The following is a 15,246-nucleotide window of genomic DNA, read 5'->3' on the forward strand; positions in this document are numbered from 1 at the left end:
CAGCAGGCCAGACCTCGCGATCCGCTGGCTTTGTTGCTGGAGGTCAGAACCCCGTGTTTGTTCTCCTGGTGGCAGTGTACTGGAAGCAATTGCATCACGCAACCTCTGTCAGTCCTCAGAGCAGCAGCCAATGCTCTGCTGGCCTTTGCAGGTACCTGTGGGTCTGAGAGACAGGTTGGGCTGAGCCCAAAAAGGAGGGGCTTAAACCTGTGTGCAAAATCTGGGAATCCGACAGAGCACAGCTGGCAGCCAGAATGAGCAGAAAGAGCTCACATTTCTGGTAAAGAGGCCCCGTGACCAGTTCCAGCCATTCTTAGTCCCGCCCAGACTGAGAACTCACATAAAGGACCAAAGGAGGACCCAAGAGGTCACAGCGGCTGTGAGGGGCTGGGAGCAGCCGGTCACCCAGACACCATGAGTCAGTCCCTGCGGCCCCGCAGTTCCCTTCTATGCTTCACGTTCCTACTGCTCTCTCCTGCGGGCCTAGCCGTAAGTGACCTTCAAGACAAGTGTCTGTGTCTTGTTTGAAAGAGAGAGAGAGAGAGAGAGAGAGAGAGAAAGGACTGGGGCCACTAGCAAAATGTCTGTGTTTTTCTTCCACAGTACGTTGCTACCAGAGATAACTGTTGCATCTTAGATGAGAGATTCGTAAGTAGTTTTTATGTCTCTCCTTTTCCTGAAACTAGAGAAGGGTGGAAAACCAGGGCAGTTCTTCCATATACCTGTTGACACCTTAAGCTTTGGGGAAATGGTTGACTCTGTATAGACTTCTCTTCCAAGGTGTTAGCTGCCTCCTTATTGACTTGCAGGGTAGTTACTGCCCAACCACCTGTGGAATAGCAGACTTCCTGTCCTCTTACCAAACCGAAGTGGACAAAGACCTGCAGGCGCTGGAAGACATCTTAAACAGAGCTGAAAACAGATCTACAGAAGCCAGAGAGCTGATCAAAGCAATCCAAATCTATTACAAGCCCGACCAGCCGCCAAAGCCAAGTGAGAACCCCCGCTGAGGAGCTGCCTTTCCAGCTTGCAGGCATTCTGTTTGTTTAAGTGATTCTTCTGTCCTGTTACAGATATGATAGACAGTGCCACCCAGAAGTCTAAGAAGATGGTAGAAGACATTGTGAAATACGAAGCGCTGTTATTAACCCACGAGACAGGCATTCAGTAAGTGGCTGGGATTTAATTTAACTCTCCAAAGTAGAATGGGGTTTTCCTTAATATTCCACATTTCACAGAAAGTCATCTTGGAATTTGTTTTTTTATTTATAATGCCAAATTAGCATTAGCCCAGTGGAGATAGGAGTTTTTAATACAAAAGGAGTTGTACGGCTTTATGATTTTTAAAAATAATCATACTGGAGAAAAGTTATTGTGGATGTCTTCAAATGCCATTCTTGCTCTGTTTACCTGAATGCCTCCCATCCCGCTACAATGTAAAATCAAATACATGGGAATTGGGGTGTGGAAAATAAAATCTTCTTCACAAATATATCATCAAATCATTAAGAAATTAGAAAACAGAGACCGAAGAAGGCTCTTGGCTGCTGCAGAAAATCATGTCAAAGGTGGAGGAGAGTGAACGCCTTGCAGCCAGCGCACAGAGCTGGGACTGTCCCCCGTCTTCCGTCCTCACACCCAGCTTCCCAGGCACTCTGGGAAGTGTTCAGGTTCAGCTTTAACACCTTTCCTGACTTTCCTCAAAGCTGACCTCCCAGCCCCACTGGAAACTGAGCTAGATGGGAGCTGGGGAGAGATGGCCTCAAAAGTGTTTCTCTTCTTGCTGCTATCAGACCGTAGCGTTATTGTTGCTACAATTATCATGATCATTTCCACTATTTCCCTCAGCATTGACAGAGGAACAAGGTGGTCCGCTAATGTGTCACTCTTCTTCACTTCAGAGACAGACACAGCAGTTTAGGCATTGTTCGTAGTTGTCGCTCGTGTCTGAAGACTCATAAGCAACCTTGTGAGGAATGACCAGGGCAGAAGGCTCACTCTCACCAGGTGTTCTAGAAAGCAGGACCAGAAATGGAAAGTATCTACTGTTTCCTGTATAGTGAAGCAGGGTCTTAGCTACCTTTCCCATGTAAGGCACAGAACAGATGGAAAGTCCCTAATGGCACATGTGAGCCTCAGCCAGACCTACCTTCCTTGGTATTACTGATTCCCCTGGCAGGGAAGGCGAGAGCCAGAAAAGCCATCTATGCCGACCTTTGTTTATTGACAGGGACTTTGCTGTTTGTGCTCAAAGCTGAAATTGCCTGCCTCATCCAAGTCCCAATTACACTCCCGTTGAAACAGATTGGGGTTTTATTTTTATCTTCCACAAAGCTTCAACTTAATTCTACAGTTTCCCAAGGATGAAGTAAAGGATCACAAAGGAGTGAAACGAAGCAGTGTTTCTAATAGAAGAATAAAAACGTGTTCTTCTGAAAGGAACGCCTCTCCCCTCTCACTGCATTGCTCTGTTTCTAGGTATTTACAGGAAATCTATAATTCCAACAACCAGAAGATCACGAACCTGAAACAGAAGGTAGCCCAGCTTGAAGCTCAGTGCCAGGAGCCTTGCAAGGACACTGTGCAAATCCATGACACAACTGGGAAAGGTACGTAAGAAGTTTAACCTGGGATCAGGGTCATTGAAGCAAACAGCCAAAAGAAAAGCAGTTGCGTACCTCACAGTGTGTAGCAGCTACAGAAAGCATATGGCTTTAAATGTAAGGGCTCCAACTGCCCAAAACTGTCTTTGGTATCAATCAATAATATGGAAAGAATGATGACAGGAGGGGTTGGGGAGGCTGCTAACGCCCTATCTGGAGTCCAGGCCACAGCAGAAGATTTTTTTTCCACATCAGATTGTCAAGAAATTGCCAACAAGGGTGCCAGAGAAAGTGGACTTTACTTTATTCGGCCTCTGAAAGCTAAGCAGCAGTTCTTGGTGTACTGTGAAATCGACAGCTCTGGAAATGGCTGGACCGTGCTGCAGAAGGTAACTGCCTGCCTCGGCAGCACATAGAGTAAAAAAATGCCCGCATTGCTCCAGGGCTCCTCTAAGCCCTGTGTGAATGTCAGCCCGCTCCAAGTCACTGCGGCCTTTCTGAGGTGAGGACTATCCTCACCTTAACTTGTGGCAGAGACTCTGAGGCATGAGGCCACCTAAGTGATGAGCAACAGGCAGGATTTGAATCCAGCAGCCCGGCTGCTCTGCTTTGAGTCCGGTGCTGACTCTGCCGTTCCACATATGGTCACATAATCCAAACTGTTTGATGAGCAACAGGCAGGATTTGAATCCAGCAGCCCAGCTGCTCTGCTTTGAGTCCGGTGCTGACTCTGCCGTTCCACATATGGTCACATAATCCAAGCTGTTTAGTGACAAGGCACAGGAGAGACCTCTTTCCTCAGATCAAGAGCTAAGGCTGGCCACTAATGACCCCCAGCCCCTCAGAATACGCAACCCGGTTGATCTGGGCATCTGCCTGTCTTGTACTCACTGCAAATTGGCTTTTTACCTTTGTGTACTTGTGAGTTCTGAAATCCTCCATGAGTCTTTAAAAAAAAAATCAAACAACATAACTACAACAAAATACCCCTACCATTAATGTAGAAACAAGCACATAACAGGCACGTGCGTGCGTGCTCATGTGTGTGTGTGGTTGCATGTATGCGTGCATGTGTGTGTGTGTGTGTGTGTGTGTGTGTGTGTGTGTGTGTGTATGATCCACAGAGCATCATCATTCTGTTTAATGGGTGGTGAAATGGAGACAGCTTACAGTTAGCTGGTCTTTGGCAGAATCATTTCCTCCATCTTTTGAACACTGTTTCTTTATATGCACCCATCACCTTCCCTCCCCTCTGACCTGTGTGGCCTGTGTTGCTGTGTGACTAGAGAACTGACGGCAGCTTGGATTTCAAGAAGAACTGGGTTCAGTACAAAGAAGGGTTTGGACACCTGTCTCCTACTGGCACCACAGAGTTTTGGCTGGGAAATGAGAAGATCCATTTGATAAGCATGCAGTCCCAAATCCCATATGCCCTGAGAATAGAGCTCAAGGACTGGAACGGCAGAACCAGGTACGGTACGGGGGAGACTTCAACTTCCTGCCCTGGCCATCAGCTACAGCATTCTCAGCTGCTGACATGTGGTCAGCTGAAAGGACCCTGTGCAACTGGCAACGGGCAAACAGCAAACAACCTGACAAATGCAAAAAGTGTATCTAGTCTAGGCTCTTTCCTGGGTTGTACATTTGGTTCTTGGACAGACCAAAGAGTGAGCCAGGCTAGGTCTCCTCCAGTGGGGATATGGGTGTCGCAGTACAGTTTACATACCTTGAGAACATTCAATAATGGCTAGGGGGTGTTAAATATGAACCAGAAATTGAGTATGAAATTAAATTCAATCAAATCCAAGCATCAGATTTCCCATTCATTTAATTCAGTCAAATTATGGACCACCTTAAAATTAAATGATTCCTATAGTGATCTCCAGAGCTGCTAGGTTTCAAGATTATCTAATTTAAATGAAAAAAAAAAAAAGCTTATTAGATATGAAATAATGAAACATGCTCTATTTCCAAACATGTTTTTTAACTTTGATTTTAATCCTCAAACTATCATAGACAGCAGGCTTTTTTCTATGTATGTATCCTCCATTTCCCAAGTATGAGATATTGGGGAAGAGATTAAATATAAAATATTCCAGATTAAATATCTGGAAATCTCTGTTCACAAAGAACCATATTCTCTCTGCTCAGCAGAACTGTAGCTTCCTTCACAAATTTTCCCAGAGGAGGTCTCTCTGACTCTTGTGGCTCTCGCTTCATGTATCACATAGGGTTCATGACATTCTAGGCCTCTTTTTGCCAGTAGGCCACTACTTTGGGAAAGAAAACTCATTCATGCTCTTATGCTTTAAGTGGGAGGAATGGATGCTGAAACCCCTCTTCTTCAAATCTAGGGCATAGGCTGACTCATTGTAGATAATTATTGCGACCTACAGTTATCGTGTATAATGCTAACACAAGTTAAATGAAAGCAGAAATAATTAAATTGACCCATATGTTTTCACTTGATTGTAAGATTCTGTGAGATTCTGGGATTTGGTGAAGACTTTTAGATCTGTCCTGGGAGGCAGGGAAGAGCTCTGTGCTGGTGTGCCTGGGCACCGCCTGCATTTGCAGAGAACATCGCTTCATTTGTCTGCCTTGGCCTGTGACTCGAGAGCTTTTCTTTTCATCCCATCTTCACAGCACTGCAGACTACGCTACGTTCAGGGTGAGTTCTGAAGCCGACAAATACCGCCTGACCTATGCCTACTTCATTGGTGGAGATGCCGGCGATGCCTTTGATGGCTATGATTTTGGAGATGATCCCAGTGACAAGTTTTTCACATCCCACAATGGCATGCAGTTCAGTACCTGGGACAGTGATAATGATAAGTTTGAAGGCAACTGTGCTGAACAGGATGGATCCGGTTGGTGGATGAACAAATGTCATGCTGGCCACCTCAATGGCGTTTATTACAAAGGTATTTTTTTCTCTTCAGTTATGAGTATTTGTGTAACAGATGTGTTGTGGAAGGTAATAACAGAAGCAGAGAGATGGAGAGTTATAGTGCAAGCCTTTTATTTCAGAGCTCTTCATTTGAAATCAGATAACACTAATTATCCGGCTGGCATTGTCTTAACTAATATTAAGCTTTTGCCTACAATGGCCACCTCTATAGGACCTTCAACTCCTAGGAAACATCAGTGTTTTGATAGTGTAATGAAACTCTCATTGTCTGAGTTGGAATTGGGGTCAGGGGTATCTCCTTTAAACCGACCGTGTATACGATGTAGATGGACTAGAATTTCCGTATCTGTGCTTGTGGACACATTACCCTGGCTCAGCCGTCCATGGACTGGTTGTCAGATACAAGCAGTGGGCAGTGAAGAGATGTCAAAAGTGGAATAAGAGGCAAAGAGTATCTGTGAGAGTGGAGGGTTGTAAAAGCCTGTGAAGGATCTAGCCCCGAACTGTAGACGCCTGGCTTAGTACGGGGAGGTGACGGATTCTGTAAGGCTGAAAGTGTTTGGTATGGCGAGACCCCATCGACACTAAAGGATATTTGAAGGAATTAGAATATGGCCCCGTCTTCTGATGAGAAACTGCATAGAACAGCTTTCTAGAGATACTTTCTAAAGCCCTTAATAGTGTCTTCCTTTAGCCAGAAGGTTGTGCTGTCATGCAATGTCAGACCAACCACCTGAGGAGAAACCTGTGGCCCTGACCATGGGAACCTGAATGCAGGCTTGCCTCCATTTGCTGAGAGAGAGGGGCCCGGGAGAGGGAGAGAGACAGAGACAGAGAGAGGCAGAGACAGAAAAAGACCGATAAAGACAGGGAGAGATAGGTGTCCCAGCACGAACAATAATGAATACATTAAAGTGTGAACATGGGCCCTAACATGGGCCCTAACATGGCTTGTTGGCTTTTGGAATCTCTGGGGATGTTTTCAGTTAGGAGGAGGTGCTATAAACTTCATAATGATTCTAATGGGCTCTGAGGTGAGGAGATGTAAGGGTAAAAGTCAAGCATCTCTGATTCCTTGCAGGTGGTACTTACTCAAAGGCAGCGACCCCTAACGGTTATGACAATGGCATTATCTGGGCCACTTGGAAAAGCCGCTGGTATTCCATGAAGGAAACCACCATGAAGATAATTCCCTTCAACAGACTCTCCATTGGAGACGGACAGCAGCAGCACATGGGGGCGTCCAAACAGGTCAGCGTGGAGCATGAAGTTGAAATTGAGTACCCCTAATCAGCTGCCTGGGAGTGTTAGATACAGAGGAATCAACCATTAACTTCTATTACTGTACATAGCTCCAGCTGTTCCCTCAAATTTTCTTCTACACCCTCATATTCTATTTATTAATTTGAGTTTTTTTATAAAACGCTACTTATGTATAAATGAAAATTAAAATCCACTTTGGATCATATTTCTAAATCATTGGAATCACAGTGATTAAAAATTATTTATTTCAGGAGACAGCATTTTGGTTGACCTTTCCCCTAAATATTAAAAGTGAAGTTACTGTATTTTGTATATTTTATAATCAGTTGTAATCAGTGCTTTTATTGTTTAATTATTTTTAAGTATTTTAGGATATACTAATAAAACAGAAGAAAAATGTTAGAACTTCACATGATAATTTTCCCGTCTGTCTTACCGCTGCGGCATCTGTAGTTAATTTTTTCCTTTTAAAGAAACAGTTATATTTTTTAATATACCTTTTGTTTTATTGTATGTTCATAGGCTGAAGACATTTAAAGAACATTTCAAAGCTGATTTGCTTTTTTAAAGGACTTTATCCAAACAGAGAAATATAATATTTTTCCTATGGGACAATGAACTTTCAAAGCCTCACTTCACTTTAAGAGTTAATGGAATCCATGCTGAAAACTCCATTAGCAGTTTTATGCTGGCAATAATTTATCTACATGCATTGCAATAAACATTTTGTTTCCTAAGCCGAGAAGTTCTGCGGCCTTTATTGACTGTGGAAGGCATACTTCCCCTCCGGTGTTGTTAGCTGCGAGTTTACATGTTACGCTGCGCATAGTACCCAAGCCCCGGGGAGTGGGGGGAAAGAAAAACCGCGGCTCGTGCCCTTGATAGGTATGAGACAGCCAGAATACAGTAGCTCAGGGTGACAGGTGCATCACGCAGAGTGACAACATTCAGTGTAAGAGCACAAGCACACGCCACAGAGTCACAGACACGGGATAAGGTGCATCGCAGGCTATGCGAGCTGCTAAGAAAGCTGCTGGGGGTTCTTCCAGAAGAAACTCCAAACACCTGCAGCTGAACATTTCCCACGGAGCCGTCATTCAGAGCAGGACGCTGGGGGTCAGTCTGCTTATCACACTTGTTCTAAATCAGAGCTGTTGAGATCCTGGGCCCCTGGTTGGCTAGCACATGCTTTTAGGGCTCAGCTGAGTCACTCTCATCCCATTAGTGCTCTGAGCCCTTGACTCCTGTTAAGAAAGGCTGAACTTGGCTGAAGTCCTCAGCTTTGAGTTTGGATCATCTTACTTTTCACAGTTTCTTTCCAAACTCACTCACTTCCTGATTCTCATGATCCCCCCCCCTCCGCCCCATGTATAATATTCTGTAGAGTTAACACTGCTTAACTCTTTCATAAGATTCCATGCACTTTGCCCAACAGTTGGCCATAAGTCTCAGTGTCTGCTTTGATAGTCTGCAGGGCAGAGCCTTTCAGAGGCCCTCTGTGGCAGGTTCCTAACTTGTTTCCTGTTTTCTTCTTCTTCTGATGTCCATCCTCTTTGCCTTTTGGGATGGGGTTGAGCATTTAGTCAGGGTCCTCCCTCTTGATTAGTTTCTTTAGATGTACAGATTTTAGTAGATTTATCCTATATTATATGTCTATATGAGTGAGTATATACTGTGTATGTCTTTCTGCTTCTGGGATAGCTCACTCAGGATGATCCTTTCCAGTTCCCACCATTTACCTGCAAATTTCATGATTTCCTTATTTTTCATTGCTGAGTAATATTCCACTGTGTAGATGTACCACAATTTCTGTACCCATTCTTCAGCTGAGGGGCATCTGGGTTGTTTCCAGCTTCTGGCTATTACAAATAAAGCTGCTACAAGAGGACAGGAACTCCACAAGGAGAGCAACAGAACCAGAAAATTTGAACACAGGGGTCTTTCCAGAGACTCATACTCCAACCAAGTACCATGCATGGAGATAAATTGGAACCCCTGCACAGATGTAGCCCATGGCAGTTCAGTGTCCAAGTGGGTTACATAGTAATGGGAAGAGGGACTGCCTCTGACATAATCTGATTGGCCTGCTCTGATTGGCCTCCCCTGAATGGGGAGCAGCCTTACCAGGCCACAGAAGATGACAATGCAGCCACTCCTGATGAGATCTGATAGACTGAGATCAGAAGGAAGGAGAGGGGGACCTCCCCTATCAGTGGACTTGGGGAGGAGCATGCATGAAGAAGGGGAAGGGAAGGTGGGATTGGGATGGGAGAAGGGAGGGTTTTATGGAGGGATACAAAGTGAATAAAGTGTAATTAATAAAAGTTAAAAAAAAACACTGCTTAACTCACTAGAATGAGCTCATATTGAATTTGTGGTTAATTTTGAAACCCATTGAATTGTAGAAATGGATTTACTACATATTTACACTTATATGTTTATTAATATCTATCAGAGAATGTTGAAGCTTACAGTTCCAGAAAACAGGCATGAGCAATACTTCTAGGCTCATTTAGATTATGTCTTCGCATGTAATGGAGAAGGATAAACAATTGTCTTGATAAATCAACAACAATGAGACTTTGAAGATGAAACTAAGAGTTTGGGGCCTTGTACAGACATACAGGTGTCCCCTTCCCAGCTCAGAATCACTGCTAATTATTGTTCGCTTCTCTCCTTCATTTTTCTAAACACTGCAAAGCTTCACAATAGGGAGGCTAAAGACAAGCATTCACCCAAGATCTCACCCATTATCTACATAGGGAAGCTTCCAAAAAGCAAACAAAAACAAAAACTACAAGCTCTACAGTGACTGGGTTCTTGGTAACATGTGTGACATCTTGGCTTCCTTCCTGAGCATCCCTACCCAAAAAAAGTCTAGTTCCAAGACTTCAAGTCATACAACTAGAGGAAGATATCCTGTGTTCACGGACAGGAATAATTGCTTATTGGCCAAATGCCATGGGTTTAAATGAGATGCTGGACTTTCCCAGTCCTTTTCCTTCTGCTTCGGCTGTACTTTATGAGCAATTTCAGGGGTGTGGATTCGTTGAAAGTGAGCAGGAATTGAGAAGTAACTAACCAGGTGTGCTGACCCAGATCTATAATCTTAGCACCTGGGAAGATGAGATAGCGTGATAATGAGTTTAAGACCAGCCTGGGCTATAAAACAGAGTTCTGTCTCAAGAAAGAAAAAAAAAACCCTCAAGGGGAAAAAATAGTCAGGAGAGCGAGAGAAGGAAAAAAGAGGAGGAGGAGGAAGAGGACAGAGAAATTTAAGAATAGACAGCACACCTGACAGGACCTTACATTCTTTCACTCTGACTCAAACAGCATGAGCTTATTTTTGCAGGAGATACCGCAGTTTATTTAGATGGTGAATGTGAAAAACTTAGGGGCACATTCAATTCTAGGAAAAATGTCTAGCTGCTAGGTCCTTATCAGTTTGACGAAGCTCAAGAAGAATGAGGCTGGCTGGCTTAGTGGGGAAAGCATCTCCCGAACCAAAGTAAAGCCAGGCTCAGGGGTACATGTCTGGAATCTCTGGGCTGTGGAGAGGCAAGAGGTCTGCAGAAGAACCTCAGGACGCTCACAGGCCAGCCTGGAGTATGAGGCCGTGTCTCAAATAACGTGGGAGGTGAGGACCAACTCTGAAGCTTGTCCTGTGACCTCCACACGTCCCCACAGCACAGGAACACCACCTTTACTTGTATGACCATATATGAAGGGGTGGGGGGAGCCGAGTGTTTAAAAAGTAGAGAGCAGAGTAAGAGGAAACCGCTAAAGATAGTGAACTAATTGCATAAGGACTGTGCTTCCGATGCCTCTTTGTGGGTGTGCTCGCCCCTCGAGGCCGACGCTGAGAGACACGTATTCCTAGCACACCATTCCTTTCGGGCAGGTCTAGATGTATTAATTATTTATTCGGATTTTCTTTCCTTCCCAGCTTTGCCTTAAGGAGCAGTCTTTGCAGTAGGTTTAAGAAGTACTGCTGTATATTTATTTCCTTTTACACCTCGCTTATCATAGATTGTATGTGTATACAATTTTAAGGTAACAGATGACATCTTTCCATAAATCGGTGGTACTGAAGAGACCGGGCCTCAACTTAGCTGTTACTAGTCTTCATTAAATGCAAAAATTGAGCACTATCATGTAGAAACTTTTGTCTATATTATGTTTGCTTATATTTGTTAACATGAAAGGTTTTTGCCTTTTGAGTCTAGCAAAAATTGGGGCCTTGTTTTATTTAACTGTTTGTTTTTGGAGACAGGGTTTCTCTGTATATCCCTGGCTGTCCTGGAACTCAGTTTGTAGGACAGGCTGGCTTTGAACTCAGGGATCCTCCTGCTTCTGCCTCCCAAGTGCTGGGATGAAAGGCACACACCACCACACCTGCTGTTTTAGGTAGCTTTTTACATTTTTATTTATCTAGTAATTTATTTTCACTGCATTTCATAAAATAAGTGAGTCAAATTTTAATAAGCAATGGTTTTATCACAAACATTATCAGAATCCCTAACATCTTCATTTCTCTCTTACTTTCCCCTTTCTACTTCCTCCCCCTTCTTTTTCCTTTTTTCCTTTCCTTCCTCCTCTTATTTCCTTTTTCTTTTTGGTGGTGTGAACATCCAGCCCAGGGCCTTGCCAATGCTTAGGTCAACCCCTCAGCTATACCCTTCATTCAGTAACTTTATCTGTTTTCAGACCCTTTTCCAATGTGAAAGCTTTATAACCTTCCTCAGCTTCCTTTTGAGTCCAAGAGCTATGAAGTAAATGTTATTTATTTCCAAACTTGTGATTTTTAAATGTTTTTAGTTATTGTTTAGATGCCACACTACGATCCAAGAATGTAGCCTTGATGATCTTGATTTGAGGAAAGGTAAAGTTTTGCAAAAAATTTTTTTTGGGGGGAAGAGCATGTTCACTCAGTTTGTCCACCTCACAAAATAAACACAACTCATACACACTCTCCAGTATTGTCTACATGGCAAAGGCCTGCTGATTGTTATTTTCTTTAAGAAGGGAAAAACAAAACAAAACAGGCCAAATGGAAACGAATGCTTACTGGCTTTGCAAGCATGAGCTGGCACTACAGCTATGGTTGTATTATTGTGGAGTGACACAAGACATCAGAACAGCCTTCTGGGAAAGCTGCTGACACAGTGAAACTCTTGCTCACCTCAGTTTCTACCAGAAAACACTGACAGCAGAAAGCAAGGTGATTTCAGGATTGTGGAGTCACTCAAATCTGCTAACGGGGTCACAGTTATGTCTCACTCTAGACACCAGGTCTCTGGCACTGGCTCCTGCCCACCAGGTCATCACTAGGTTTGTCTCTTACTGGCAAGAGGAGGGAAATCCCCATAAGTGTGAGTGTTGACACTAAATAAACATGGTAGGACAGATTCCACTCTGAGATTATCCAGGATACATAGTTAAACTGTTACAGAGAGAGAGACTGACAGAGATAACACTGAGGAGACTTTGGACTGGAGACATTTTTCTTCATAATTTGTTTTCTTTACACTGCAAAGCTGTGGTTAGGCTCACACAAGAAAATGTAGGATGTTCCAATAAACAACAACAATGAAACTGAGCTGTTTCTCGATGGAAAGATTAGTATTACTGCATGGCTTAGAATCTAATATCAAGTTTGCAAATATAAATTTCAAACGTTAAATGTCTTTTGAGGCAGGGTCTCATGTAGCCCAGGCTGGCCTCAGACTTACTATGTAGCCAAGGATAACCTAGCCCTCCAGCCTGCACCTCATGAGTGTGACATTGCCTGTGTGCCGCTGAACCTGCAGATGTCCCAGGGGGAAGACATTTCCTTACCTACTTTTGCTCTGCAGACTTCAGACTTCTTCTTCTTCTTTTTTTTTTTTTTTTCAATTTAGAGGAATCTATTTTTGTGTCCTGGCCAGGAATTTTTGAACATACCCCTCTTTGTAGGTTTCCCGGTTGTTTTTCTCAGTGCTTTTGTTGTTGCTGAATTTTTATCCAAATGCATTATTTTTACAAGTTTGTGAAGCAAATCAAGTGGCTCTCTAAAGCTGGGTCTCCTGACCAGTTCTACCATCAAGTAGAACTTGTATTTAGAGTGGGCTAGGCTGTCCCCAACACCACAAAACTAACAAAGTGCAATGGACCTTCACAATTTGCATTAACTCCCTTTGCATGTAATTCCTTGCTTGCAAATTGCTAAGTGCCTTTAGATACTGTTTCTCTAAAATTCAATGTAACATGTTCACAACTGGTAGGTTTTCTGTGTTCATTTTTATCCCAGTAAAACTAGCAAAAGGGTGTGTTAACTACAACGCGCTTAGGGTGAACACTTAGAATGAAGCCGTGTTGTCTGAATCAACATGTCCACTGACGATTCCTACGGATGGCTGTACTTTTTTAATCTTTGTTTTTATTTATGGTGTTTTGCCTTCACATATGCCTATGTGCCATATGCTTGCAGTGCCCATGGAGGCCTTAAGAGGGCATCAGATCTACAAGACTGCAGTTTAAAACTCTGTGAGTCACCGCATGGGTGCTGGGAATGAAACCCAGGTCCGCTGGAAGAGCGACCAGTGAGTGCTCTAACCACTGAGCCACTGCTCCAGCTCCGTGCTTGTATTTATGCTTTAATACATACCAGATGTAAGAAAGTGGCAAACATGAAGAAAGCATATTGCAGCTCAATATTTCATTAATACTGCAGTTAAAGAGACAGAAAACCTCCGGGGCTCCATTCCAGCAAACACACTCACTCTCTCTCATACAGACACCACACACACAGATACACACCTCATAACTGCTCAGTGGGAACTTTAGTGAAAGACTTTGTGTAAATGACCACTGACATTAACCTGAGTGGAGAGTTAGGTTAGGTGGATGAGGTGGGAGGAGAATGATAATGGTCATTATCTAGGTATAGTGATGTAAGCCTCTAACCCAGAGTTCTCTATTTAGGCAGGTAGGGCAGGAGGACCCTGAATTCAAGGGCAACTTGAATTTGGGCTATACAGTGAGCCCTGTCTCAGTATTTTTTCTTTCTTTCTTTCTTTCTTTTCTTTTCTTTTCTTTTTTTTTTTTTTTTTTTTGTGAGGCATAGTCAACCAGGCTTTGTGGAGCACATCTTTGATCCCAGCTCTCAGAAGGCAGAGAAGTGAATCTCTTTGAGTCTGAGGCCAGGCTGGTCTACAGAATGAAGTCCAGGACAGCCAGGGCTACATAGACTCTGTCTGGAGAGAGTTCCATTTTAAGAAATAAGGTAGAGTTACTTACTAATTAAGAATATCAAAAATAAACATAGGGCCAAAAAAAATCAATCAATATTAAAACAAACAAAAATCACTCATTAGGTCTCCTCACTTTCCCGAGTGTGATTCAGAATGATCTCTACATGGTTAAGGAGGTCCCACCTTCTTACTGTAACTGTAACGTCCAAGAGCATCATCTAGAGCCAGAGGATCGATGGGTTCTTAAAGAGGTGGCTCATTAATCACTCCTACACAGAGTGTCGTAACCTCCCTGGCCTTTCTCAGTAAATAGCTAGGCAAAAAACAAAACAAAAATAAACAAAACCCAGACTTTTGTAATCGCTGAAGAATCCAGGAAGCAGCAGATCAAACATGTAGCTAGGCTCTGCTGACAGTATCTCTTCACTGAGTCCTTACCAGAGATGGGCTGCTGCTGTAAAACCCAGGCCAAAGTCCTGGAAACGTAGTCACAAAAGCCAACATCTCCTGTTTATGGCCAGCCCAAAAATTAGGAAGGGTTTTATCTTCTCCACCATGTGTTTAAGTATTGTTTTAATGGTGTGTGTCCTGGGGAAGTGCCAATACTTCTTGTTATTAGGAAGAAGTAAATGTACATGGTTTTGCAGATTTTTGTGACACTGGATATGAATTCCTGTCAAACGTGTGAAATCTTGGTTGTGATTATTTGTAACTGGCAGAATGATGTGCGTTGTAAAGGGATATCTAAGGGAGATATCTCCCTCAGAGCTAAGGAAAGCTACAGATTTTGGGGGAACAAACCATTAACAAGTTACAAATTATGGCACAGAAAATTTTCTAAAATTTTATTTATTCTTTTGCAGTTGGAAAACTATCCTTCTTGCCATACACCATTTGAACATGATTATGCTTATTGTATTTTGTAGCCTGTGAATGTTCATGGGTTTCATGGCATACAGGAAGAGTCACAGGGTGGAGGCACCCCTCCCCCCATACAATAAAGAATCAGGTCAAAGATACTAACCCAAGTACCTATATGAGGGATCCTAGCACCAGAGAGAAAGTGGGGAGCTTTTTGATTACAGGCTATTGGACATTCTAGGGGGAAAAAAAGCTGCCATTTCAAAAAAAAAAAAGCTGTCATTTTTCAGTCTTGCTCTCCACCGTCTGTGCTGCCCTGTTGTCTAGCAGGGCTTCTGGGAAAGCACTGCAGGTGAGAAGAGGAGAGAAGAGGAGA

General features: G+C 43.3%; 1 protein-coding gene across 2 annotated transcripts; it reads left to right on the forward strand.

Annotated features, from left to right (window-relative positions):
• Positions 1-254: 254 nt before the first annotated feature.
• Fgg (fibrinogen gamma chain) lies at positions 255-7,514 on the forward strand. 2 transcript variants are annotated; one of them, XM_055596516.1, is made up of 10 exons: positions 255-489; positions 604-648; positions 810-993; positions 1,074-1,167; positions 2,479-2,609; positions 2,859-2,992; positions 3,890-4,074; positions 5,250-5,527; positions 6,596-6,765; positions 7,300-7,514. In XM_055596516.1, the coding sequence occupies exons 1-10, from the start codon at positions 415-417 to the stop codon at positions 7,312-7,314; spliced, it is 1,311 nt and encodes a 436-aa protein (XP_055452491.1). In that variant the 5' UTR covers positions 255-414; the 3' UTR covers positions 7,315-7,514. The 2 variants fall into 2 exon arrangements, with proteins under 2 accessions (XP_055452491.1, XP_055452490.1); XM_055596515.1 differs by having other exon boundaries at positions 6,596-7,514.
• Positions 7,515-15,246: the final 7,732 nt, after the last annotated feature.

This window comes from Psammomys obesus, unplaced genomic scaffold, assembly GCF_907164565.1.
Source record: "Psammomys obesus unplaced genomic scaffold, mPsaObe1.curated_primary_1811, whole genome shotgun sequence".
In the NCBI taxonomy this organism is placed as follows: Eukaryota; Metazoa; Chordata; class Mammalia; order Rodentia; family Muridae; genus Psammomys; species Psammomys obesus.

Coding starts and splice junctions, on each gene's coding strand:
- Fgg (XM_055596515.1), top strand. CDS start 415: ATGAGTCAGTCCCTGCGGCCCCGCAGTTCCCTTCTATGCTTCACGTTC. Junction 2,993..3,889: donor GCTGGACCGTGCTGCAGAAG/GTAACTGCCTGC, acceptor CTGTGTGACTAG/AGAACTGACGGCAGCTTGGA. Junction 4,075..5,249: donor GACTGGAACGGCAGAACCAG/GTACGGTACGGG, acceptor CCATCTTCACAG/CACTGCAGACTACGCTACGT.